The sequence below is a fragment of the Hyperolius riggenbachi genome, chromosome 8 (assembly GCF_040937935.1).
Source record: "Hyperolius riggenbachi isolate aHypRig1 chromosome 8, aHypRig1.pri, whole genome shotgun sequence".
Classification (NCBI taxonomy): Eukaryota; Metazoa; Chordata; class Amphibia; order Anura; family Hyperoliidae; genus Hyperolius; species Hyperolius riggenbachi.
Window position 1 is genome coordinate 198,493,971 of NC_090653.1, and position 26,420 is coordinate 198,520,390.

At 43.9% G+C, this 26,420-nt stretch overlaps 1 protein-coding gene across 2 annotated transcripts in view; it reads right to left on the bottom strand.

Moving 5' to 3' along the window:
• Positions 1-19,939: 19,939 nt before the first annotated feature.
• The window catches only part of LOC137527544 (regulator of cell cycle RGCC-like), a 67,174-nt gene continuing 60,693 nt past the window's right edge, over positions 19,940-26,420 (bottom strand). For both annotated transcript variants that reach the window (XM_068248092.1, XM_068248093.1), the window contains exon 5: positions 19,940-23,330. In XM_068248092.1, the coding sequence (XP_068104193.1) occupies positions 23,323-23,330 (8 nt within the window). In that variant the 3' untranslated portion in view covers positions 19,940-23,322. The remainder of the gene's footprint in view (positions 23,331-26,420) is intronic.

Consider the following 26,420-nt stretch of genomic DNA (forward strand, 5'->3'; position numbering starts at 1 on the left):
ATTTCTATTTATGATATGCGTGACTAGGGATGTGACAGGGGCATGATTAGGGGTATGACAGGGGCATGGCTTAAGTGTCCCTCTTTCTCATCTCAAAAAGTAGGCTGACTGAGTCCTCGGGAGACAATTTCCTCCTGTGTAAGGGCCCTATTTTTGCTGGACTGTCTGATCTTCTGCTACATTATATTGTCTGCATACAGGACTTCTGTGTTTGCCACCCTTCTTCTGTCTGGCTACTGGCATTTCTTGGATGGACTCTGCTGTCTTTGTAGGGCAGATGTACTGTTGTTTTTGGGAGATGTTTATGATTTGGAGATCTGATTTATCTGGATGGAGTAGTTAATTTTATTGCTATGGTGAAAATGGAGCAGCAACAGCAGATGCAGCTTTAAAGGGAAACTGAAGTAAGAGGTATACGGAGGCTGCCATATTTATTTCCTTTTAATCAATACTAGTTGCCTGGCAGCCCTGCTGGTGTATTTCTCTGCAGTAGTATCTGAATAACACCGGAAACAAGCATGCAGCTAGTCTTGTCAGATCTGACTTTAAAGTCTGAAACACCTGATCTGCTGCATGCTTGTTCAGGGGCTATGGCTAATAGTATTAGAGGCAGAGGATCAGCAGGGCTGCCAGGCAACTGGTATTGCTTAAAAGGAAATAAACATGGCAGCCTCCATATACCTCTCTCTTCAGTTCCCCTTTAAGAGAAGCTGGCAAGGTTTAGCAGAGAGGAACAAACCTCACGGAGGAACAAAATACTGATTCTGATTCAGAAGATGATGAGGCCTCTTCCTCTAAATCACACTCTAAGCGACTGGAGGAGGGAATATGCTACTTACGTCTAAACCACAAAGGCAACTGGATGAATATGCTGGGGCTAAAAGACATGCACCTCTACTTTCTCTAGATACAGATCCTAGACTCGAGTCAGCAAATGTCCAATTATTTGAATACTACTAGGATGTCTATTATGACACAGATTGAATCAGTGTGATCTGAACTTTCTGTGCTTAAGCAAGAAGTATTGAAATTACAGGACAGAACAAAAGAGGTGGAAGAACTAATTAGCGCTCTAGAAGACACAGTCCACCCTCTCCATAACACGATGTTAAACCACAAGGCAGATATTGCATGCCAAATTTAACTAGATGGATGATATCAAAAATCGTAAAAAAAGACTAAACAATCTTTGGTTTCTTGGATTTCTAGAGAAAGTAGAGGGTAGAAACGTGGAGGTGTATGGAAAATCGGATCAAGCACGCTTTCAAGGATGCTAAGTTATCTCATATTTTACTAATGAGCATGTTCATCGAGTACCTTCTAAACCTCCGATCCAGGGCAGAAACCTCAGGCCAATTATCCTTAGGTTGCTAAATTTCTGGGACAAGTTTAAGATTTTAAGAGCTGCGAGACATGCAAGTGATTTAAAATGTGTCGGCCAACAGATATTGGTCTTTGCAGATTTCTCCCGAGACTCAAAAATTATGAGCAAATTGTCTGCCTGTTAAAGGTCAACTTCATGACATGAACATCAAATACTCCTTGTTTTTTGTTGCTAAACTTCAAATTTTGGTGGAAAACATAACACTCTTCTTTAACAACACTTCAGATGTCAGTAAATTGATCAAGCTTTTGAGATCTCCTCATCGCCACTTTCCTTCTAAAGAGGATGCCTCTTAAAGTATTTGCTATGAACCACCTCCTGGTGGTAACTCTAGTCTGGAATTTTGGTTTATAAGCTCTATTTAGTCATGACAGCTGGGAGCTTGCTCAGTTATACTATTTGTATTTTGAATCTTAGTTTCAGGATACAAACCCCGAATGATGAGGTTCGTATGTTGGTGGGTCTTTTGGGGCTCCCCCACATGGCTACAAGTTAAATGTTGTGGTTTTGTAGGTTCTACAACATTTACTTGTTTATTCTGCTCTTGATGTAAAAAATGTTCATTCAAATATGTACCGTACACGTTTATGTGATTTATCCACATGCTTATATAGTCCTCTTGGGAGAGTTCTTCTCTCGAGAGCCTGATTAGAATCATAACCTGGCTAGTGGCTATAAGATTGCCAACCTGTGGTTTTTGGACTTTACACTGCTTATTTTACCAAAGGTCTCTACAGTATGATTTTTTTTTTGTAGTTGTGATTAACCTCCCCAGCATTAAATTTCCCCAGGATTTCTGTACAAAAAGTGGTTTGATTCATTTCAAATGATTTTCAAGCATTTTTTGTACTTACTTTTTTTAATATTGAATTCAATACAGGTTATTGTACTGAATTCAATAAAAAAAAATAGTTTGCCACCAGGTGTTCATGACGCCACATGACTCTGACATCATCAACACCGATCGCTGGGGGAACATCGTCGCCGAGAGAGAAGCAAACCCCCCAAGGGACATGGAAGAGGACACTGGGGAAGATATTGAAGGTACACAACGAGCGAATAGCATGCCAATAATGAGCATAAGCTCCAGTATAGGGTATCCAGCTATAGGTGCCCCAGTATAGGTAAGCCATAGGTGCCACATTATAGGTAAGCCAGCTATAGATGCCACATTATAGGTAAGCCTGCTATAGGTGCCATAGTATAGGTAAGCCAGCTATAGGTGCCTCAGTATATGTAAGCCAGCTATAAAAGCCACATTATTGGTAAGCCAGCTATAGGTGCCTCAGTATATGTAAGCCAGCTATAAAAGCCACATTATTGGTAAGCCAGCTATAGGTGCCATAGTATAGGTAAGCCAGCTATTGGTGTCACATTATAGGTAAGCCAGCTGTAGGTGCGATAGTATAGATAAGCCAGGTATGAGTGTCCACAGTAAGGCAGCTTTAGGTGCTACTATATAGTTAGCCAGCTATTGGTGTTCCCACCCTCCCTCCTGATCCTCGGGAGGTGCTGTGAAATGAGCAGGGGGTATTTACTCACTGAGGCTCTCTCCAGCGATGGTCACACATTCTCCTCCGCCGTACAGCTCCAGGCTACTCTATTACTACTAAAAAAAAGTGATATATAGTGTGTCAGTGTTTACATACACATCTTATGACGTGCAAAGAGGATGGGAGGCTGAAATGCAAGTGTCAGCTTGACATCATTAGAAGGGTGGGTAAAGCAGGCATTCTGATTATTCATTAGTCAGTCTTAGACAGCAAGTGCAAATACATTACACCTAGTCTGCAGTACTTAATTAAGCAGAGGCTGAGCAATTCAGCCAATCGTCACTAGCCAGTTTCACCACTATCTGTTACCATTGTTAAAGGAATACTATCAATTCACATATTTTTTTCAATTGACAGGAATTGTTTGGGAAGTGCTGCTAAGTACTGGTGTATACATTTTAGTAGCAACCTCTTTGTTTACTGTTATCAAAATACTTTCAAACTTTACTGACGCCAAAACTGACGGCAGACTGAGCCATGAGGAGAGGGGAAATTCCCCTCACACTTGATCAGTTAACTCTATGAGTAACTCTGCGTGTGACAGAGAGAAAGCTACCTACAGCTGCAGCTTCTGTGTCCTGTGTTTCTGACTGAAGTGTCTGAAGAGAGCAGAGGAAATGTAACTAATTGTCACAGCTTTTCATACTGTTTTTGCTTTCAGAGTTTGATATGTTTGATATTTGCTTTCTGTAGTCTGATATGCAACTCTGGCTGTGCATTGTAGCAGACACCCCTTCTGCAATTGATTTGTCCCAATATAGCTAAATCCTACCCTCAATAAATTACAGCTTTTGCCTCTGATATTTAACATGAAAAGTAGGAAAATGTTTACACAGCTACTTAGACATTATTTGTACCTTGTCATTTTAGAACACTTGGGTATTTATAGTATTCCTTTAAGAGTGTTTTGGCCTCAGTACATTTGTCTTAACCACTCATCTAGTATCTATGCAGTTATAGCGTGCTCTGTTAAATTAGGGTCTGCTCGTATAGTTTAAAAAGCGCTTTGTTATATTTAACCACTTGAGGACCGTGGGCTTTACCCCCCTTAAGGACCAGAGCCTTTTTTTCCATTCAGACCACTGCAGCTTTCACGGTTTATTGCTCGCTCATACAACCTACCACCTAAATGAATTTTGGCTCCTTTTCTTGTCACTAATAAAGCTTTCTTTTGGTGCTATTTGATTGCTGCTGCAATTTTTACTTTTTATTATATTCATCAAAAAAGACATGAATTTTGTCAAAAAAATGATTTTTTTTTAACTTTCTGTGCTGACATTTTTCAAATAAAGTAAAATTTCTGTATACATGCAGCACGAAAAATGTGGACAAACATGTTTTTGATAAAAAAAAAAAAAAACTCATTCAGCCTATATTTATTGGTTTGGGTAAAAGTTATAGCATTTACAAACTATGGTGCAAAAAGTGAATTTTCCCATTTTCAAGCATCTCTGACTTTTCTGACCACCTGACATGTTTCATGAGGGGCTAGAATTCCAGGATAGTATAAATACCCCCCAAATGACCCCATTTTGGAAAGAAGACATCCCAAAGTATTCACTGAGAGGCTTAGTGAGTTCATAGAAGATATTATTTTTTTTGTCACAAGTTAGCGGAAAATGACACTTTGTGAAAAAAAAAAAAGTTTCCATTTCTTCTAACTTGCGACAAAAAAAAAAAAATTAAATCTGCCACGGACTCACCATGCCCCTCTCTGAATACCTTGAAGTGTCTACTTTCCAAAATGGGGTCATTTGTGGGGTGTGTTTACTGTCCTGGCATTTTGGGGGTGCCTAATAGTAAGCACCCCTGTAAAGCCTAAAGGTGCTCATTGGACTTTGGACCCCTTAGCGCAGTTAGGCTGCAAAAAAATGCCACACATATTTTGATTTTTTTACACACAATTGTCCATTTACAGAGATATTTCTTCCACCCAGCATGGGTATGTGTAAAAATACACCCTAAAACACATTATACTATTTCTCCTGAGTACGGCAATACCACATGTGTGGCACTTTTTTGCACCCTAACTGTGCTAAGGGGCCCAGAGTCCAATGAGTACCTTTAGGATTTCACAGGTCATTTTGCGGCATTTGATTTCCAGACTACTCCTCATGGTTTAGGGCCCCTAAAATGTCAGGGCAGTATAGGAACCCCACAAATGACCCCATTTTAGAAAGAAGACACCCCCAAGGTATTCTGTTAGGACTATGGTGAATTCATAGAAGATTTTATTTTTTGTCACAAGTTAGCGGAAAGTGACACTTTGTGAAAAAAAAAACAATACAAATTAATTTCCACTAACTTGTGACAAAAAATAAAATCTTCAATGAACTCGCCATACTCCTAACAGAGTACCTTGGTATGTCTTCTTTCTAAAATGGGGTCATTTGTGGGGTTCCTATACTGCCCTGGCATTTTAGGGGCCCTAAACCGTGAGGAGTAGTCTGGAAACCAAATGCTGCAAAATGACCCTTGAAATCCTAAAGGTACTCAATGGACTTTGGGCCCCTTAGCGCAGTTAGGGTGCAAAAAAGTGCCACACATGTGGTACCGCCGTACTCGGGAGAAGTAGTACAATGTGTTTTGGGGTGTATTTTTACACATACCCATGCTGGGTGGGAGAAATATCGCTGTAAATGGACAATTGTGTGTAAAAAAAATCAAAAGATTGTCATTTACAGAGGTATTTCTCCCACCCAGCATGGGTATATGTAAAAATACACCTCAAAATACATTATACCACTTCTCCTGAGTACGGCGATACCACATGTGTGGCACTTTTTTGCACCCTAACTGCGCTAAGGGGCCCAGAGTCCAATGAGTACCTTTAGGCTTTACAGAGGTGCTCAAAATTTAGCACCCCGCCCACTTGCCAGGACAGTTAAACCCCACAAATGACCCCATTTTGGAAAGAATACACAACAAGGTATTCCATGAGGGGAATGGTGAGGTCATTGAAAATTTTATTTTTTGTCACAAATTAATGGAAAATGACACTTTGTAACAAAAAAACAAAAAAAAATTCTGCTAACTTGTGACAAAAACTAAAATCTTCTATGAACTCACCATGCACCTCACAGAATACTTTAGGGTGTCCTCTTTCCAAAATGGGGTCATTTGTGGAGTCTGTCCTGGCATTTTAGGGTCTCTGCAATCATTACATGTATGGCCAGTATTAGGAGTTTCTGCTATACTCCTTATATTGGGTATACGGGTTATGCACTCTGGGCTGAAAGGAAAAATGAACGGCAAACATACCTTGCTCCACATCAATGGCAGATCTTCCTCCACATCAATTGCAGTGATAACCTCAGGAGAGAGACACACCGTGCCACCCTGCACTCAGGGTGAGCCACCAACTTATGTGACTGGGCCTCAGAACTTTAGTATACAGCATTATGCCTGTAGTATACAGCAATATGCCTGCCAATAGAGATGACTCTGTGTGGCAATAAAGTATCATCATAGGCCCAAAGTAAATCACATATAAACCGGGGGTGTCCAAACTCAAGGGAAATTCAAACATGCTGTCTTATATTGCCAACCCAGCACAGATCAGCAATATCAAGCATGGAAACCGATCCTTCTTCCGACTTTTATGCTTACCTGTTTGTTTGGTTTTCAAGCTTACCTCTCCTCCCCCGAGACAATGTGCGAAATACCACTGAGTGTGTGCCTACTCCTGTGTCTGGAGTTCCCTAGGTTCTAATAGTGTACCTGCTCGTGGTACCTCTCTTAAAAAACTCCACTTTGCATAGGCCAGGCTGGTCAGGACATTTGGGACAATAAAAAACGGTGTCAGTCCTTCTTCTAGCACTGCTGCAGACACGACAACGTTTTCTTCGGATGCGTTGACCTGGGGTACTCGGAAGCTGATAGACCTAATGCCTTCCATGCAGTCGGCTAGTTGCATCTGGGGGGGGGGGGGGGGGGGGCCTGGCACCTCCTGGATACAGGAGGTCCAGAACGATCTGTTCCTGAAATTGAAGGAAAGATCCAGTTCTCCCAGCCTTACTGTAGAGAACAAAGCTCTTGTAAACTGCCAATTGAATCAGATAAAAAGACACTTTCTTATACCAGCGTCTTGTTTTCCGGGAAATTAAATAGGGCGCTAACCTCTGGTCATTGAAGTCCACCCCTCCAATGTTGACATTATATTCGTGGACAACAAGGGGCTTTTCAATGACCTCAGTTGCCCGTTGAATTTGGACTGTCGTTTCTGTGTGAATGGTGGACAGAAAGTAAACGTCCCTCTTGTCCCTCCATTTCACCGTGAGCAGGTCGTCAGTACGCAAGGCGGCCCTCTGCCCCCGTTCAAGTCTGGTGGTAACGAGCCATTGGGGGAAGCCCTGGTGACTAGGCCGCGCAGTGCCACAGCATCGGATTCCCTCTAACTTTAAGTGCTGATAGAGGGCCACACTTGTGTAATAGTTGTCCACATAAAGATGGTACCCCTTCTGGAACAAGGGTGACACCAAGTCCCACACAACCTTTCCACTGCTCCCCAGGTAGTCAGGGCATCCGACCGGCTCCAATTTTGAGTCTTTTTCCTCATAGACCCTAAAACGACATGTATAGCCAGTGGCCCTTTCACAGAGCTTATACAGTTTCACCCCATACCGGGCGCGCTTGCTTGGGATGTACTGTTTGATGCCAAGGTGCCCGGTAAAGCGTAAGAGGGACTCGTCTACGCAGATGTTCTGTTCAGGGGTATAAGCATCTGCAAATGTTGATGACAGGTGGTCTATGAGGGGCCGAATTTTGTGGAGCCGGTCATAAGCAGGGTGGCCCTTTTCATGACAGGTTTTGTCATCGTTGAATTGCAGGATGGACTCAAATCGTGTCCTGGACATGGCAGCAGGGTACAAGGGAACATGATGTACTGGGTTCGTAGACCAATACGACCGCAATACATTCTGTTTCATTAGTCCCAAGTGAAGGATAAGGGCCAAAAAGATTTTAATGTCGGAAACATGGACTGGTTTCCACTGGAAAGGCTGGGCATAGCTGCTCTCCGGGTGCTCGGTGATGAATTGTGTGGCTTTACGGTTGGTCTCAACCACAATTAAGTCCAAGAGAACCTGGGTGATGAACAGCTGCAAAAAGTCTAGGGCCGTTCCTAGATGAGCTGTCGCCACCTGGACTCCAGACTGGGCGGTGAAAGGGGGCACTACGGGTGCGGCGGAATCAGGGGATTGCCAATCTGGATGTGCCAGCACCTCTGGGAGTCTATGGGTACTACGGGCCCGTCTTCTTCTTGGTGGCTGCGACAGGGGTACTACTGCACGTGCCACCGTACCAGTTTCAACTTCCATGCTGGCGCTCACCACTTCACCAGGGTCTACGGAAGTACTGGTACTAAGTCCAGGAGATGCTGCGCTGCTGGTGCCTGCCTCACTAAGAAAACTCTCATCAGCGCTAGCACCACCCTGCTGCCCTTGAGGCGGATCCTGCGCCACCTGCGGTCTAACGACATGGGGTCTGGTACGCCTGGCTCTAGCCGGGACCAAAACCTCATCATCACTTTCGGTCAGAGAACCACTGCTTTCCACAGGTTCAAATTCGGACCCGGATGATTCGTCGGCTGAGTCTACCCAAAAGCTCTCATCCGACTGGTCCATGTACCTGTATACCTTCTCATCGGAAATCCCGCTTCTTGCCATTGTGGACTGCTAAATTTATGGGGTTTTCCTCCGAGACTACCCAGAAAAAAAGAGCACCTACCTAGCAAAAGGGAGTATTTGAGAGGTATTGGGGGTGGTGGCGAGTGGGGTCTCAGAGGCAATCAAACAATCACGGGACAATCAAATACAATTACAGCACAATCAAATCGAATCACAGCACAAGCAAATCTGATGCACTCGGAAGGTGGTGGTTGGAGGTGGTGGGGGGAGGGTGGGGTTGGCGGGAAGTGGGGTCTCAGAGGCAATCAAACAATCACGGGACAATCGAAGCCGATCACGGGACAATCAAATACAATTACAGCACAATCGAATCCAATCACCGCACAATCAAATCTGATGCACTCGGAAGGTGATGGGGGGTGGGGGTGGTGGTGGGGTGGGGGTTGGTGGGAAGTGGGGTCTCAGAGGCAATCAAACAGTCACGGGACAATCAAAGCCGATCACGGGACAATCAAATACAATCACAGCACAAGCAAATCTGATGCACTCGGAAGGTGGTGGTTGGAGGTGGTGGGGAGGAGGGTGGGGTTGGGGGTGGCGGGAAGTGGGGTCTCAGAGGCAATCAAACAATCACGGGACAATCGAAGCAGATCACGGGACAATCAAATACAATTACAGCACAATCGAATCCAATCACCGCACAATCAAATCTGATGCACTCGGAAGGTGATGGGGGTGGTGATGGGGGTGGGGGTGGTGATGGGGGTGGGGGTGGTGGTGGGGGTTGGTGGGAAGTGGGGTCTCAGAGGCAATCAAACAATCACGGAACAATCGAAGCAGATCACGGGACAATCAAATACAATTGCAGCACAATCAAATACAATCGCAGCACAATCGAATACAATCACAGCACAGTCAAATACAATGCACTCGGACGGTGATTAGGGGGGGTCTGAGGGCGATTTGAGGGGGTGGGGGGTTGATCAGGAGCCCGCACGGGGCAGACTGAGTCCTGATCTGATGAGAGGCAGACACAGGGGGTTACTGATCGAAGATCAGTTAGTGATTGCTGGGGAGGACAGATGTAAACAATGCGCAGGGGATGTAATCAGGAGGGGGGTCTGAGGGCAATCGAGGGTCTGGGCAGGTGATCGGTTGCCCCCGAGGGGCAGTTAGGTTCTGCTCTGATGGGTGGGGGTGCTGAGGGGTGATGGACAGGTGATAGACAGGTGATCAGAGGGGGATCAGGGGGTAAGCTAGCTGTATACAGATGTATACAGCATACAGGGGGGTAGTCTGGGATGGGGTCTGGGGGTGATCTAAAGGTAGGGGGGGATCAGGGGTGATTAGGAGGCAGTTAGGGACCTAAACTAAGGGATAGCGTCGATAGTTAGTGGCAGGTGGGGGGGTGGGGGTTTTAGTGGGGTGCAAGGGTGCTGTCAGGGTCAGGATCTGCTGGGGTGATCAGGGGGGGGGGTCTGAAGGCTGGGGTGGGAGATCAGGGAGGCTGTGGGCAAAAAAAAGCAATGTGTAGTGTGTACTTGCAAAGGCTTCCTCCTCGCTGGTGGTCTCTGGAACAAAGAGACCACGAGGTGAGGAGAAAGTCTGTATAAGGCACTTTGTTTACCTAACAAAGTGCCTTATACGTGTTGATAGGTGGAAATCTATATTCCTCCGCTCGCCGGCGCTGCTAATTGGCCGGCGAGCTGGAGGCTAAATTGCCGGCTATCGATCCCTGACGGAGGATCGCGTCACGGATGACGTGATCGCTCCGCCCATGCCCGTACAAGGACCGCCGCCTCTGTGCATGCGGTGGTCTTTGCGGGATCCCCTTGCCGGCCGCCTCTGTGCAGTGGGTGGTCGGCAAGTGGTTAACGAGCGCTCCACTGAACCTGCCCGAAGTGTGGCGGGTCCAGTAGCTTCAAAGAACGAAATTACTGCATTTTTATTGGACCTGTAGGCTGCCTGTGTTAGGAATTATGCATTGCGTTCTCCTGCCTGCTGGTGGCAGCTTTTACTTGGAGAACTTTGGACTTTCACTGTGCCACCAGTAGAGGGCTTTGTGGACATTTAGTAGCCCTGAAGTTCTGCCTTCCACCAGCAGGTGGATGTATGCTGCCTGTACCAAGGACTTGCAGTTCTTCGTCTATCCTGCAGAGGCCTCTATGGGACTTTGGTTAATTACCACCAGCTGCATCCTGCTTCTATTTAAGACTGCCTCACTGTGTGTGTGTGTGTGTGTGTGTGCGTGCGCGCGTGCGTGCGTGTGTCTGTGTGTCTGTATATATATATATGTGTGTGTGTGCTGTGTACATTTGCTTGTATATAGTTAGTCAGGGGTTGATTATATGTGTGCAAACTATTTGTCTGGTTGGGGAAGTTTCACTGTATATTTTCCGTTTGCATATGTTTGCATCATATTTGCATCATTGTCATTGCATTCCCTGGTTGTCTGTATATAGCTTGCTGTGCATGTGGTTGCATCTTATTTGCATTATATTATATACTGCTCACAATAAAATCTTACTTTGCACCTTATAGTATGGTCTTAGTTGTTTGTATCACTGCACATTGTGGTCATTACCTGTTCCTCTGTTCAGACCTCATAACAGCCTGCCACTTGACAGTCAGGCTATTGGGCCAATCAAAGTGCAGAAATATCGTACTTTGAAGCTACTGGACCCGCCGGGGCTCCGGGCGGGTTCAGTGGAGCTCTCGTTAAGTATAACGAAGCGCTCTTTAAACTATCTGAGCTGAGCGTAATTTAACAGTGCACGCTATGGCTGCATAGCGTGCGCAGGGGATTATAACACTCGCTGCTGTCATTAAGCTGCGCTGCAGTAGCAACTCAGCTTAGTGAATCAACCTCAATGTATGTAATGCCTGTATCACACATGTAAATTTTACCTGCAGTTAGTGTATGCCTCCATGTTGTTTTACGTGGTTTACACATAACTTTTATGGCCAGCTGTCTCTAGGATCACACTACGTTTTTGTTAATTAAAGTTTAGGGTCTCTTCCATGAGGATACCTCAATGCAGTGGAAGAGTCTAGAACAGAACACTCTGCGCGCAAACTGTTTTTGGAAGCCAACATCCTCCATTTTGTTACATCTATTTTGAATGCAAGTTGTGTAACCTGCCTATATTTAAGCTATGCACATCCATGCAGTTAGTCAATCAGGTGCAGCCTGCCTTGAGAAGTGCTGCCACCTCCTCCTGCAGTATAGAAATGTAAGTTTACTTATGGCTAGCTGCATCCATGTGCTACTTTCGTTTGCATTCCGTTTTAATCTGAGTTTATGGTTTAGTACATAGTTTGCATTTCTTTTGAATACATTATTTAGCCTCTAGGCGAGTTCTCCATGCCTCTGTTGGTAGTCATTTCAGTTGCAGCCTGATTAGGAGGACTGCCAATTTCTCCCAGTTCCCAAAAAAATGTGTAAACCATTTTATGGCCAGCTGCCCCCAGGTTCACACTATGTTTTTGTTAATTAGAGTTTAGGGTCTCTTCCATGAGGATACCTCAATGCGGTGGAAAAGTCTAGTACAGGACACTCTGCGCACAAACTGTTTTTGGACGCAAACATCCTCCATTTTGTTGCATCTGTTTTGAATGCAAGTTGTGTAACCTGCCTCTATTTAGGCTCTGCACATGCATGCAAATAGTCAATCAGATGTAGCCTGCCTTGAGAAGCGCTGCCACTTCCTCCTGCTGTATAGAAATGTAAGTTTACTTATGGTTGGCTGCATCCATGTGCTATTTAAGTTTGTATTCCATTTTAATCGGATTTTAGGGTTTAGTCCACAGTTTGCATCTCTTTTGAATACAAGGTGTGTATTTAGCCTTTAAGGGGCTCTGCACGCCTCTGTTGGTAGTCATTTCAGTTGCAGCCTGATTAGGACCATTGCCAGTTTCTCCATTCCCAAAAAAATGTTTATTACTGTGAGACTGGCAGCCTTCTAAATTTCCCCAATAATGTCATGGGTGACATTTGATTGGCTGTTTGTATTTCCCCCAGGTGTGTGTGTGTGTGTGTGTGTGGGGGGGGGGGGGTGAGACCCCCAGAACATATCTGCCCAGGTAGTAATGGATCTGTATACCGAGTTTAGTTGAAATCGGTCAAGGCATTTTTGAGTGATGGCAGCACATACACACATAAACACACACATAAATATGTCCGATTTTAATATCTAGAAGATAGTCATTGTGACTTAGGCACCTGTTCATATGGCCCTTTGTTATTCAGCTGTCCTGGACTGGATTTTTTTAAGATTGTTTGATATTAAATGGAAAAAGTATGCAGCTTTCACATACTGTTTGTCACATCGAAAGCAAGCAGGGCTCCTCAAAGTCGATGAGCTAGAAGTTGAAAGACTTCAGTCGCATGCAACACCCTCAGTGAAGATTATTTTACATTTCATGTTAAGTTGAATTAAAGGACTCACAATGCCAGAACTTACCTGTTGCTTCTTCCAACCCCTAGAAGTCATTTGGCTACCTTAGCATAGCTCTGGTCCTCTCCGGGGTTTCGCTGGTAACCTGTAAGGATCACTGACCCCCGATGGGTCGGCGCGTTCTTCGCATGCGCCAGCAAAAGCCTGCGCATGTATGTGCCCATCTCATCAGGAGCGCAGTATGCTCGGGATCGCCCATCAGGGGTCGGCGATCCTTACAGGCAAATTACTTCTAGGGGTTGGAAGCAGCCCTAGGTAAGAAAAATGTTTTTTTTTCTGCTATGTAGGTATGGCAGACTGCATATGAGCACCATCCTTGGGAAATCAGTCTTTAACCACTTGACCACTACAGGTTGCGTTCCCCTTATGGACCAGAGCAATTTTCACCTTTCAGCGTTCCATCCATTCATTTACCAATAACTTTATCACCTTTTATCACACTGAAATGATCTATACCTTGTTTTTTGCCACCAATTAGGCTTTCCTTGGGTCATACTTTTTTACTAAGAGTTATTTTATTCTATATGCATTTTAACAGGAATAATAATAAGAAATCGGAAACAAAAATCATTATTTCTGAGTTTTCAGCCATTATAGTTTTAAAATAAGACGTGCTACTGTGGATAAACCCATACATTTTATTTGCCCGGCTATTACAACATTTCAATTTCCTAGTACAATTATTTGTTGTTCGTTTACACTGTAACACTAATTACAAGCCCTTATTTTCAAAAATAACAGTAATATACCCTCATGACATACAGAAGCGTGCAATAGTTTTAGCTAGGTGTGAAAAAATGCTTTAACTAAAGAATGCTTTCAAAAATGGAAGAGTTAATCATTTATTTTCATCATTAAACAAATCAACAAAATGCAGTGAATGAACAAAAGAGAACAAAAGACTAAAGAGAAGTCTAAATCAAATAAATATTTGGTGTGACCACCCTTTCCCTTTAAAGCAGCATCAATTCTTCTAGGCACATTTGCACACAGTTTTAGAAGGAACACGTCTGGCAGGTTGTTCCAAACATCTTGGAGAATTAACCACAGATCGCAAAAAACAAAGAGGAAAAATAAGTAGTCACTACAGCTTCATCATAGAAAAATATTTATTAATCAACCCTTTGATGCACAAATTGCCTTCTGCTACAGCCATATATTTCAAATTTTGACGCATCAGTACAGAGCACCTACTGCCATTTTTCTGCACCCCAGTTCTTATATTTTTGCGCATACTTGAGTCGCTCGCCCTTGTTTCCATGCCAGAGGTATTGCTTTTTGGCTGCAACCCTTCCATGAAGACCATTTCTGGCTAGACTTCTCCGGACAGTAGATGGGTGTACCTGGGTTCCACTGGTTTCGGACATTTCTGAGCTGATGACACTGCTGGATATCTTCCAATTTCAAAGGGCAATAAGCTATATGTATTTCATCTACTGCACTAAGTTTCCTTGGCTGACCACTGCATCTATGATCCTAACTGTTGCCCGTTTCTTAGTGCGTCTTCAAAAGAGCTTGAACAGCACATTTTGAAACCCAAGTCTGCTTTGAAATCTTTGACTGGGAAAGACCTTGCTGATGCATTATAACTACCTTGTGTCTTGTTGCTGCGCTCAATCTTGCCATGACATGAAACTTCAACAACCTCACTTTGGTAGCAGAGTTTGGCTGTTCCTCACCCAGCTTTAAAGGGATACTTAAGTCAAATAAAAAAATGAGTTTTACTCATCTGGGGCTTCCCTCAGCCCACTGCAGCTGTCCGGTGCCCTTGCAGCATCACTCCGATCCTCCTGTCCCCGCCGGCGGCTGCTTCCGGTTTCGGCGACAGCCGCCGACAAGCTGGGAAAGCAAGTGATTCTTCGCGTTCCCAGCCACAATAGCACCCTCTATGCTGTTATTGCGGCCTTCTTCCTGTTGGTGGATGTCGCCGAAACCGGAAGGAGCCGCCAACGGGGACAGGAGGATCGGAGCGATGCTGCGAGGGCACCGGACAGCTGCAGGGGGCTGAGAGAAGCCCCAGGTGAGTAAAACTCATTTTTTTTATTTGACTTAAGTATCACTTTAAGCCTCCTAAGAAGGTGTTTCTGTTTCAGTTATTGACTGTGTTTCAACCTACGTGTGACACTGATGATCATTAGCACCTGTTTGGTATAATTGGTTTGTCATACCCCTGACTATATTCTTACAAAATCCCTGATAACAATAAACAATCATCATTTATGGTTCTTAAAGCATTATTTGTTAACAGCACTTTTTCCACACCTGCCTAAAACGTGCTCAGTACTGTACATATCAAAAAGTTAAGCCCCTAAGGTAACTATTTATATATATATATATATATATTTTGTAAATATATTTTTTTACAAGTGTTTTATTTTGGTAACTATGGGGGGCGGGCCAATAACAGGTTGATTAATGGAGTATTTATTTTTATTTCATTTAATTTAATGTATCTAGGTTAATTTTTACTATTAGGCCACTAGATGCCCCCCCCCCCCACCCACCCACCCACACACACACACACTTTATAATGTGTAATGTAATGTGTGTGTGTGTGTTTACTTTCACTTTGTTTATGACCACCATCATTGATTACGTGCACTGTGATCAGTTTTGGTAACATCTGTTCCCATTCACCGATCAGTGTAGTAATGGGTGGCGACGAGAACACATGTGCGTGTATGCGGTGGGCGATCGTAACGGAGTATGTATATCTACGCCTATGAGGCTAAGATGAAGTCTCAAGGGGCGTAGATATACTGAACTAAAACCAGGAACTAGGGAACCTGAAGTGAAAGGCATATGGAGGCTGCCATAGTTATTTCCTTTTAAACAATACCAGTTGTCTGGCTGTCCTGCTGATCCTCTACTGACTAGATTAGCCACATGCTTGATTCAGGTGTGTGATTCAGACACTATTGCAGCCAAATAGCTCAACAGGACTGCCAATCAACAGGTGATTCTAAGATTATTGTCTTATTGATTAGCTGTATGCTTGTTTCTGGTGCCGTTCAGACACTAGTGCAGCCAAACATATCAGCAGGACTGCAAGGCAACTGGTATAGTTTAAAAGGAAATAAATATGGAGGCTTCTGTATTCTTCTCACTACAGTTGTTCTTTACTGGCTGGATAGTGTAATGGTTAAGGGCTCAGCCTCTAACACAGGAGACCTGGGTTCAAATCTCGGCTCTGCCTGTTCAGTAAGCCAGCACCTGTTCAGTAGGAGACCTTTGGCAAGTCTCGTTAACACTGCTACTGCCTATAGAGCGCGTCCTAGTGGCTGCAGCTCTGTCGCTTTGAGTCCGCCAGGAGAAAAGCGCAATATAAATGTTCTGTGTTTGTTTGTTCTTTAAGGCAGGCTGGTGAACCATGCTTTTCTTCATAGTAGCAGCTGCAAAATGTGTGTGTGTGTGTGCGTGTGTGTGTGTGCGTGTGTGTGTGTAGATAAGTCAAGTATAAAGCAAAAGTAATGATAACAGTGTGTGGAAGACTTGCTTGCTGTCAACTATAACTGAAAATTCCAGCAAAACACCTTCCAAACATTCTTTCAGTCCTGTAACATCATAAAATTTCCCTTTGTTATCCTCCTGGGATGTGTGTATTTTCTTTTCATTCAAGAATATGGAATCTGAACTTTGTTGATTCTTTAACAAGATAATTACACAAACTCAGGATAGGATTGCAGTAAATGCTGCCATGAAGCCATAACAGGACTCTAGTGGACAATGTGTGGAAATAACAGTAAAGAGAAGACAGGAAGATGAGGGGTGGAGGGACCATTCTTTGGCTATTGTCTATTTCCATATAGTGTCACAACTAGACATTCAAAGTCCTCTACATTATTTGTATTGTGCTTTACTTAATTTAACAGCTGTGTCTAAGGAAGACGTGTAGTTGAGATGTTAAGGCATGCCAGAGTTTGCACTTCCTCTTATTCATTAAACAGAATGTTACTGTGCCTGATTTACTAAGAAATCTCCAAACATCTCCAGTAGGAATACTATTAGTAGTTAAATATAATGAGCTAGGCTCTGTACATAACATGTAAAAGTATGTAAACTAAAATACATCAATAAATACAATTTAGAATTTTTGCTGCAACAAAATCGAGTGAATTTATTATAATTAACAAATCACTATACCCTCATGAAATGCATTAATAAAGGCATACATTTGAAAAAGTCACAAGCTAATTTAGGCACAACGCTAATTAACAATATTATTGGCAATAACAATAAATAACAATTTTGGCACATTAGAGAAAAAAAGAAACAGTAACTGTGGTACTTGCTATGTCCCCTGTGTGTATGTCCAAGGAGAGTAGGCTTGTAGATTTGGGTATTACTCAATGTATGTGCGTGCTCAGGACGATAAGAGAAAGACATTCCATATTTGCAGAGTAGACAAACATCCATTTTGAGGCAAAACGGACGTTAGGCAATCGCAGCTCCAACATTGCCCCACAGCCACACCATCAGGGAAGAGTATGTGAAATTTTACTGTTGCATCTGGAACAATGTTTAGCCAAGTTGAATAAAGCAAATTTTAATGGGATGCAGTGTCCAATGTTTGTCCACTCTGCAAATATGCAACATTAAATGACAATACCTATAACAAAAATGGTAAATAACAATTTAAATACGGTATTACAATATCGGTGAATTTACTGATAGTCTACAACCTGACTATAATCTAACCTCTCCCTACTCTCACACAGAACCCTCCCCTGGTGGTGCCTAACCCTAAGACCCCCCTGTTGTTGGCTTATCCTAAGATCTCCCTGTGGTGCCTAACCCTAAGGCCCCCCTGGTGGTGCCTAACCCTAAGGCCCCCATGGTGGTGCCTAACCCTAAGACCCCTCAGTGCTGCCTAACCCTAAGACCCCCCTGGTGGTGCCTAACCCTAAGGCTCCCCTGGTGGTGGCTTATCCTAAGACCTCCCTGTGGTGCCTAACCCTAAGGCCCCCCTGGTGGTGCCCAACCCTAAGGCCCACCTGGTGGTGCCTAACCCTAAGAACCACCTGGTGGTGTCTAACCCTAAGACGTCCCTGGTGGTGCCTAACCCTAAGATGTCCCTGGTGGTGCCTAACCCTAAGCCCCCCCCCCCGGTGGTGCCCAACCCTAAGACCCCCCTGGTGGTGCCTAACCCTAAGACCTCCCTGGTGGTGCCTAACCCTAAGACCCACCTGGTGGTGCCTAACCATAATACTGGTGGTGCCTAACCCTAAGACCCACCTAGTGGTGCCTAACCCTAAGACCCCCCTGGTGGTACCTAACCCTAAGACCTCCCTTGTGGTACCTAACCCTAAGACCCCCCTGGTGGTGCCTAACCCTGAGACCCCCCTGGTGGTGGCTTATCCTAAGACCTCCCTGTGGTGCCTAACTCTAAGGCCCCCCTGGTGGTGCCTAAACCCTAAGGCCCACCTGGTGGTGCCTAACCCTAAGAACCACCTGGTGGTGTCTAACCCTAAGACCTCCCTGGTAGTGCCTAACCCTAAGACCTCCCTTGTGGTACCTAACCCTAAGACCCCCCTGGTGGTGCCTAACCCTGAGACCCCCCTGGTGGTGGCTTATCCTAAGACCTCCCTGTGGTGCCTAACTCTAAGGCCCCCCTGGTGGTGCCTAAACCCTAAGGCCCACCTGGTGGTGTCTAACCCTAAGACGTCCCTGGTGGTGCCTAACCCTAAGCCCCCCCCCTGGTGGTGCCCAACCCTAAGACCCCCCTGGTGGTGCCTAACCCTAAGACCTCCCTGGTGGTGCCTAACCCTAAGGCCCACCTGGTGGTGCCTAACCATAAGACTGGTGGTGCCTACCCCTAAGACCCACCTAGTGGTGCCTTACCCTAAGACCCCCTGGTGGAACCTAACCCTAAGACCGCCCTGGCAGTGCCTAACCCTAAGACCTCCCTTGTGGTACCTAACCCTAAGACCCCCCTGGTGGTTCCTAACCCTGAGACCCCCCTGGTGGTGCCTAACCCTAAGACCTCCCTGGTGGTGCCTAACTTTAAGACCCCCCAATCGCCACTAACAATAATACGGTAAATAACAATTTAATCATAGCCTCCCGCTAAATAGCATAACAGCTATCAATATTACAATAAATAACAATTGCGCCCATTTTGGCTGCACTTTTTTTAACTGCTCCTTAATAAAGTGCTTACCCATCCATGCGTGCATAAAAACCCCTAATTAACACAACTCACTAGTACCAGTATAGATAACGAGGGCCTATTGCATTGTAATACAAGATGGCTTTCCAGTAATAGCATAATGAGTCCAAGTAGAAAAATTAGATTCCCCATAAGATATCAAAAATTTCTCTTGAAAAAAATAACATTTTCTTGCAGCAAACCTTCCACGGATCTTTGGCAAGAATATGGATAAATTATCAAAAACTTTAACGTATAAAGTCACGTAACCATGTAATTCTCACAGGAGAGGCAGAACTAATCAGTTTTTTTTTTATTTTAAAAAAAATGTAAAGCCTTTTTTAAAGTGGTATAAAACTTAGCATTTCCTCTTTGTTCTAAAAGATTATTTACAACATAGAATTTACTACCCCAAAAAATTGTAGCAGAAGAACATTCAACCAGTTAAACAGCACTTCGTTCTTCAGTGGAAAGTTCCTTGCTTCAGTGGAAAGCTTTTGGCCGCATCCAAAGAGGTAATAACATTATCTTTTGTTTACATTCCGTTGTCAGGTACATTTAGTTAACATTAGCAAACTGCCGAAACTGAGCTGTACTGAACTTAGAAGCAGAAAGAGCTGAGAAGTGATCATTAGATAGATTTTAATACATAAATACAGCAGCTATGCAATGAAATGCAATGGCAGTTTTCAGAGCAGATAAACTGTACTTTGTGAATTTGTAAACAGACAATATTACTTGTGCACAAAAGCAATTATAATAACTGTATGGGTAATAAAAAGTAGGAAAACACACTTTTGTTGAATGTTATGTCAGTGTTTTATCCCACTTTTAATGACTGGGATTAATAATCAGGAAAGTGGGTGGAGCCTAAAACAACCAATCAAAATTCACCTATAGATTTCAAGGGGAATATTTAAAATTGCCATTCTTACATTGTTTATGGCACAGGCCTCAAACCTGCTACAGTTAGTCATTGGGTGACTGGGGTTTAAATTCAGAAAAGGGGATGGAGTCACAAACAGTGAATCAGATTTCTTTGATTGAGTAACTGCTTCCATTCTCCCATTACTCACAAACTCACAAACTTGGCAATTGAGTAACTGTGCGTCAAGGTTACAAAAAGTGGGTTGAGCCAACAACTACATTTTTCAATGAGAAAGTTTAAGCTGCAGTCATTCTTAGGCTCAACACACACCATACAATCTTGATTGTTCAATCTTACCACTTTCATGTAGTATAAGAGCTTATTCAATCAATCAGTCAATGTATTTTCAATCTGTTGGCCCTTATACTACATAGATTTGGTAAATCTGTACAACCAAGATTGTATGGTGTGTGTTTAGCTTTACACTGTTAATGGCAGGGTTCTCAAACTTGGCACAGTCGGTGGCTGGGTGACTGGGTTTTATATTCAAGAAAGTGGGTGGAGCATACAATAGCCAAACAAGAGTCACCTATTGATTTTCAAGGGGACTATTTCCATTGCTGCCATTTTTACAGTGTTAATGGCAGAGGCCTCAAACTTGGTACAATCAGTCACTGGGTGACTGGGTTTTAAATTCAGAAGAGGGGGCAGAGCCACAAACAGCCAGATTTATTTTATTGACTTCAATGGGAAAATTTAAATGGCTTTCATTCTCACATTATTGATGCCAAGGACCCCAAAGCTCACAAACTTGACAATTGACTGACTGTGTGTCAAGGTTAGAAAAAGTGGTCGGACCCAACAACAATCAAATACATACACGATCAACCCCGGGTCTTCAGATAGAGTAAGAATAAATAAGTTAAAGAGACTCTGTAACAAAAAATATGGTCTGGTCTATAGATACTTATATTTATACTTGTGTATTCATTCTTAAAGATAAATTCTATGTATTCTAAGAGGTGGTTAATGTGAAAATTAATTTACATAAACTTTTATGTATGATTATTTTATTTTCATGCATAATTTTTGTATTGATCTGCGGGAGAAGGGAACACGTGTGAAATGTGTTGTCATACTGTGCAATGAACTTTTAAAGTTGTTGCTGGCTCTTTTCTTCAGTAGAGGTAAATCAACCACTTCCTTTCCTTTTTAACAGTTTTACATTGTTTTATCTTTTTGGGTGCCTCCACCCACCAGTAAATTACTGTTTACACTCTAATTGGAAGGTTGTAATTTTCATTTTCTTCCCCTGTTGAGAGTTCGCTCTTGCAAACTCCCTCTACAAACTGGAAAATGGACACAGGAGCGGACCCATAAGTGTTTTAAGTGGTTGCAAATACTAGCAACCAGAAAAGTGAGAGTACAACTTTTAGCCTTTGGCTTATAAGGTGTTATTTGCAGTTTGCACTATTGGCTCCTGGTATTCTTCCTTTGTATTTCTCAGGTTTCCTGTGCCTGTCCATCAATTCAAATTTTATGTAAATTGTATAAAGCTTAAAATTGGACCAATCAAAATAGACAGGAATTTATTTTGACTAGTCCAGTTTCAGGATGCATACAAATTACCAGTATAAATAAGGTCTCCATTTGGAGCCTCATTTGTCAATTTGACCTTTTGTCTGCTGGAATTCTTTCTAATCCAGCTAACAGTGAGAAAGTGTACATTAGGGCAGCTTTTCAACACATATTTTAAACAACTGAATTTAACTGGTTGTTTATATGATAATAGTTAGATTTTTGCATTAATTGATGTGGTTGGTCTGCCGAATCCGTGAGACCGGTATAGCTCCCTAAACTAAATATCTGATCTGGATGGAACGCAGGATGTGACAGAAAACAATAGCTTGGTTTCTTATTTAGTTTACTGTAATAATAGCAAAGCTAACATTATGTACAAGACGTTCTCAGTTATGCAGGAGTTATGTTCCAGGAAGGTCATTTGTAAATCAAATCTCACATATATTAAACAATGGTGAATGATGGACGTAATTTCATTATGCAGAGTTTATATTATTCAGGACATGAAACATAAATCAAATTATGCAACCTGTTTGGACCATTGCATTATTTAAAAAAAGGCATAAATCAAACATAAACATACATGAAAGAAAATACATTTTTGGAATCATGGAGTACCAAACACGCAAGTAGGACTTGCAGGGGAAACGCGGGGATCCTAAGAGACCCGGGGGGGCTTTCGGGCAGCGGCCATGCATCAGAATGTGGGCGTGGTCAAGGGTAGAAGCAAATTCACATACATTTAACAGTGGTCTAAGTAGGTCTGCCAAGCAAAACAAGCAAGAAAATACTTAAAATAGTTTTGATCGTACTTTTCCCCCTACTTTTTGGTACTTTATTAATTGGAAAGTGCTGAAAAGCCATTCCGAATAGAAGATGAGAACCTATCTCCTAGTAGAAAACTCAAGAGAGAAAAGTTAATTGCATATGGGCCCTAGACCCATGTGCAATTAACTTTTTTCTCCTAAGTTTCCTAGGTGGCCTCTGTTTATACCAGTGACCCTGCAGGGACAGTTGGCAATACACTGTACAATGCAGTCAAGGTGTGTCAGATCTCAACAATGGTATCTTCAGTTTCCCTTGAGTTCAATGTCTGGTATTGGGAGAAGAAAAGTCTCTCAATATATAAATTTGAATCTCCCCATCTACCCAAACATCACCCCCTTCCCTGTAACTAGCCCCAACCATCCCTTGCTCCTACCCATTGCACTAACCTAGCCCCTCTACCCTGGCCTAATGCCTAAACTTAACAACTACTAAGTGCCAAGCACTTATCATGGCTTTTTGTCTAAACCGAATTCCTAGTTCCTAGTTTAAACCTAAACTGATCCTAACACATCCCAAGACCCTGATAATAACCTCCCCAACCGAAACAACTACCAGTCAAACTGCCTATTAGCTTTTGGACAACCAAATTGAGCTCTGGACTCCTTCACTCACCTCTGAAATAGGGCACCTTCACTCACCTCTAAAATAGCCATCCTAGGAAGGTAGGACTGCATTATAACAGCAGTTTTAAAAAGGAGATTTAGAATATTACAAATGTTTGTTTGTGTCAAATTACTGAGCACAGGGACATTTTGGTTTACTTTTATAAGCAAAATTTCTTTTGTTATTAGTTTTTCCTTAATATGAAAGTTGAAATTGTAAACAGGAAGTATGAGATTACACCAGAAGTTTTATTTTCACTCATAGCTTCTTCTTTCAGAAATCTGCATGAAATAAAACAGAAAAGAAACTATTACATTTCTGCTTTCACCTGGGAAAACCCTAAATAAACCTTCTATCTGCTGCAATATTTTTTCCCCTGCAACAGCACAGTCTTTTTGCAACTGTAAATATGATCAAATCACCCTCGAGTATTGCTGACAACTGAGCAGGTTAGTTTGAGCAAATGAGGAGTTCAGTTGTGGTTTGCCTCAGAAAGCCTGTGTTTGCTGTTAATCCACAATCTGCCACAGCTATTTAACCACTTGCCGACCGCACGCTTATACTGTGCGTCGGCAAAGTGGCAGCTGCAGGACCAGCGACGCAGTACTGCGTCGCCAGCTGCAGGCTGATTAATCAGGAAGCAGCCGCTCGCGCGAGCGGCTGCTTCCTGTCAAATCACGGCGGGGGGCTCCGTGAATAGCCTGCGGGCCGCCGATGGCGGCTCGCAGGTTAAATGTAAACACAAGCGGAAATAATCCGCTTTGTTTACATTGTACGGCGCTGCTGCGCAGCAGCGCCGTAAGGCAGATCGGCGATCCCCGGCCAATCAGCGGCCGGGGATCGCCGCCATGTGACAGGGGACGTCCTGTCACAGGCTGCACAGGACGGATAGCGTCCTGTGCAGCCCCGATCACCAGGGGGCCAGGTAGGAGAGGGGGGAAGCGGAATTTCGCCGCGGAGGGGGGCTTTGAGGTGCCCCCCCCCCCGCCAGCCACACGCAGGCAGGAGAGATCGGACCCCCCCAGCACATCATCCCCCTAGTGGGGAAAAAAGGGGGGTGATCTGATCTCTCTGCCTGGTGTTTGATCTGTGCTGGGGGCTGTAGAGCCCACCCAGCACAGATCACATAATTCAATGCTGGTCCTTAAGGGGGGGTAAAGGGTGGGTCCTGAAGTGGTTAAAGGATACCCAAGGTGACATGTGACATGATGAGATAGACATGTGTATGTACAGTGTCTAGCACACAAATAACTATGCAGTGTTCCTTTTTTCTTACTCTGCCTGAAAGAGTTAAACATCAGGTATGTAAGTGGCAGTTCCTGTCTGAGTCAGGACTGGGTCAGACTACAGTGTGAACATCACTGATAAGAAATTACAACTAGCAGAGGCGCATGCGCGGCGCACCCGTGATGGCAGCCTAACTCCGGAGCTCCAGCCCGCCTCTACCTCCGCAAAGCCGCACACCGCACCTCCTCAGCTACTGCAGCGCGGCTCTTACCGGGACAGGTCCCCGACATCCTCCTCCACCTAATGGCCGCACGCGGATCCGCCAGGACCACACACCAAGCGGGCACGATGGAACGGTTCCTCCGTCCTCCTGAGGCCCAAGATGGCGCCGACCAGCATGAGACTCCTGACGCAGCTCCACAAGCCTCCCTCACACAAGATACGGTACCAGTCACTGCATCCTTGCTTGAATCTGCCCTAGACAGACACTATAGGGCCATGCAGGACTCTCTGCAGCAACTAATTTTAAATGCAGTAAAAGACCTAAAAACGGAGATAGCAGGGCTGGGGGATCGCACAAATGCTCTAGAGGATAAGGTAGAAGCACTCTCACAAAAACAAGGTGATCTAGCGGAGGAGCAACAGATTATGTCAACAGATCTTAAGTCCCTTCGCAATATGCAGGAAGATCAAGAAAATAGGGATAGGAGACAGAATTTAAGAATAAAAGGACTCTCAAAGAATGTGAAACATGAGCAGCTTAAGCCCCATCTTACTGACTTTTTTAAATCAGTGGCACCAGACATCCCTGAGGAACTCTGGCGCATGGACAGGGCCCACAGATCCTTAAGCGAACGACAATCCTCTTCCCAGAAACCTAAGGATGTCGTAATCAGAATGCATTACTATGAAGCTAAGGAAGCTCTTTTAAGGGCCCTCCGCAACACATCGTCAGTGTCATTTAAAGGAGACGATCTTTATGTTTTTAATGATTTATCCCTCATTACCCTGGCCAAACGCCGAGCATTAAGACCAGTTACACAGCTTCTTAGGGATGCCAAGATACCATATAAATGGGGGTTCCCCTTCCGCCTCATAGTAAACCGACAAGGCTTTATCAACACCCTATCTGACTTTGATGACGCTCCCATGTTTCTGAAACAACTGGGCCTCAAACTACCTCCCGCTGCTGGATCTCAAAGCCCCAGATCTCCTACCACCTCATCTCCTCCACGAAAGATGCGTCATATTGCAGAGTGGAATACAATTTCTCCCCGGAGTCTCTCCTACCCCACACCACCGGAAGATATGGAAGCCCAAGCGACTTGAACTGCACCCCACGAGAATAACAGTACCTATCATCCTGGCTACCCAGCCCTATATCATCCACTTTCCAATGCCTAACCTGTCCCCCAATACGCTCCAGATATGACGGGCTTCCCTCGCGGCCCGCCAGCATGTACCCCAGGAGGCTCATATCTGATCTTGCCCATACCCCTAGGGGTTTAAGCAATCTCAGATTGACCTCACTTAGACAACCCATTGATGTTGTCACAGACAGTAGCCATACCTTTTACAATGGCTCCCACCACCTGCCATATGCCTTAGTCTTAAATGTTCCTATTTTAAAAAAGTTTAAATGTTTAAGTTTTTGGAACCTATGTTCTTTTCCTGTTTTACTGTATGTTCCACATTGGTCACTAGCCATTCCTATAAGCAGCATAGCTCTGTTTTTAGATCATGGTTAAGCTTCTCACTCTGAATGCCAAGGGCCTCAATATACCCCAGAAAAGACTAGCTCTCCTACGGGACCTCAAGAGAATGGACATAGACCTAGCCATGATCCAGGAAACTCACTTTCGCACTAATGATCCCCCTAGGCTTAGCAATAATAACTACTCCGGGTTGTACTTAGCTTCAGGACCCTCTAAACGAGCCGGTGTAGCTATAATATTCAAAAAGACCCTACCCCTACAAATCACAAAAGTAATTCAAGATCCCAAAGGTCACTTCTTAATACTCCTAGGTTCAATAGCAGGGAAACCGATTACTCTAGCCACGGTCTATGTTCCCAACACTCAACAACTTTCCTTTCTGTCCTCATTCCTAGCTAAATTACATAAAGTCTCCTCGGGCACACTTAT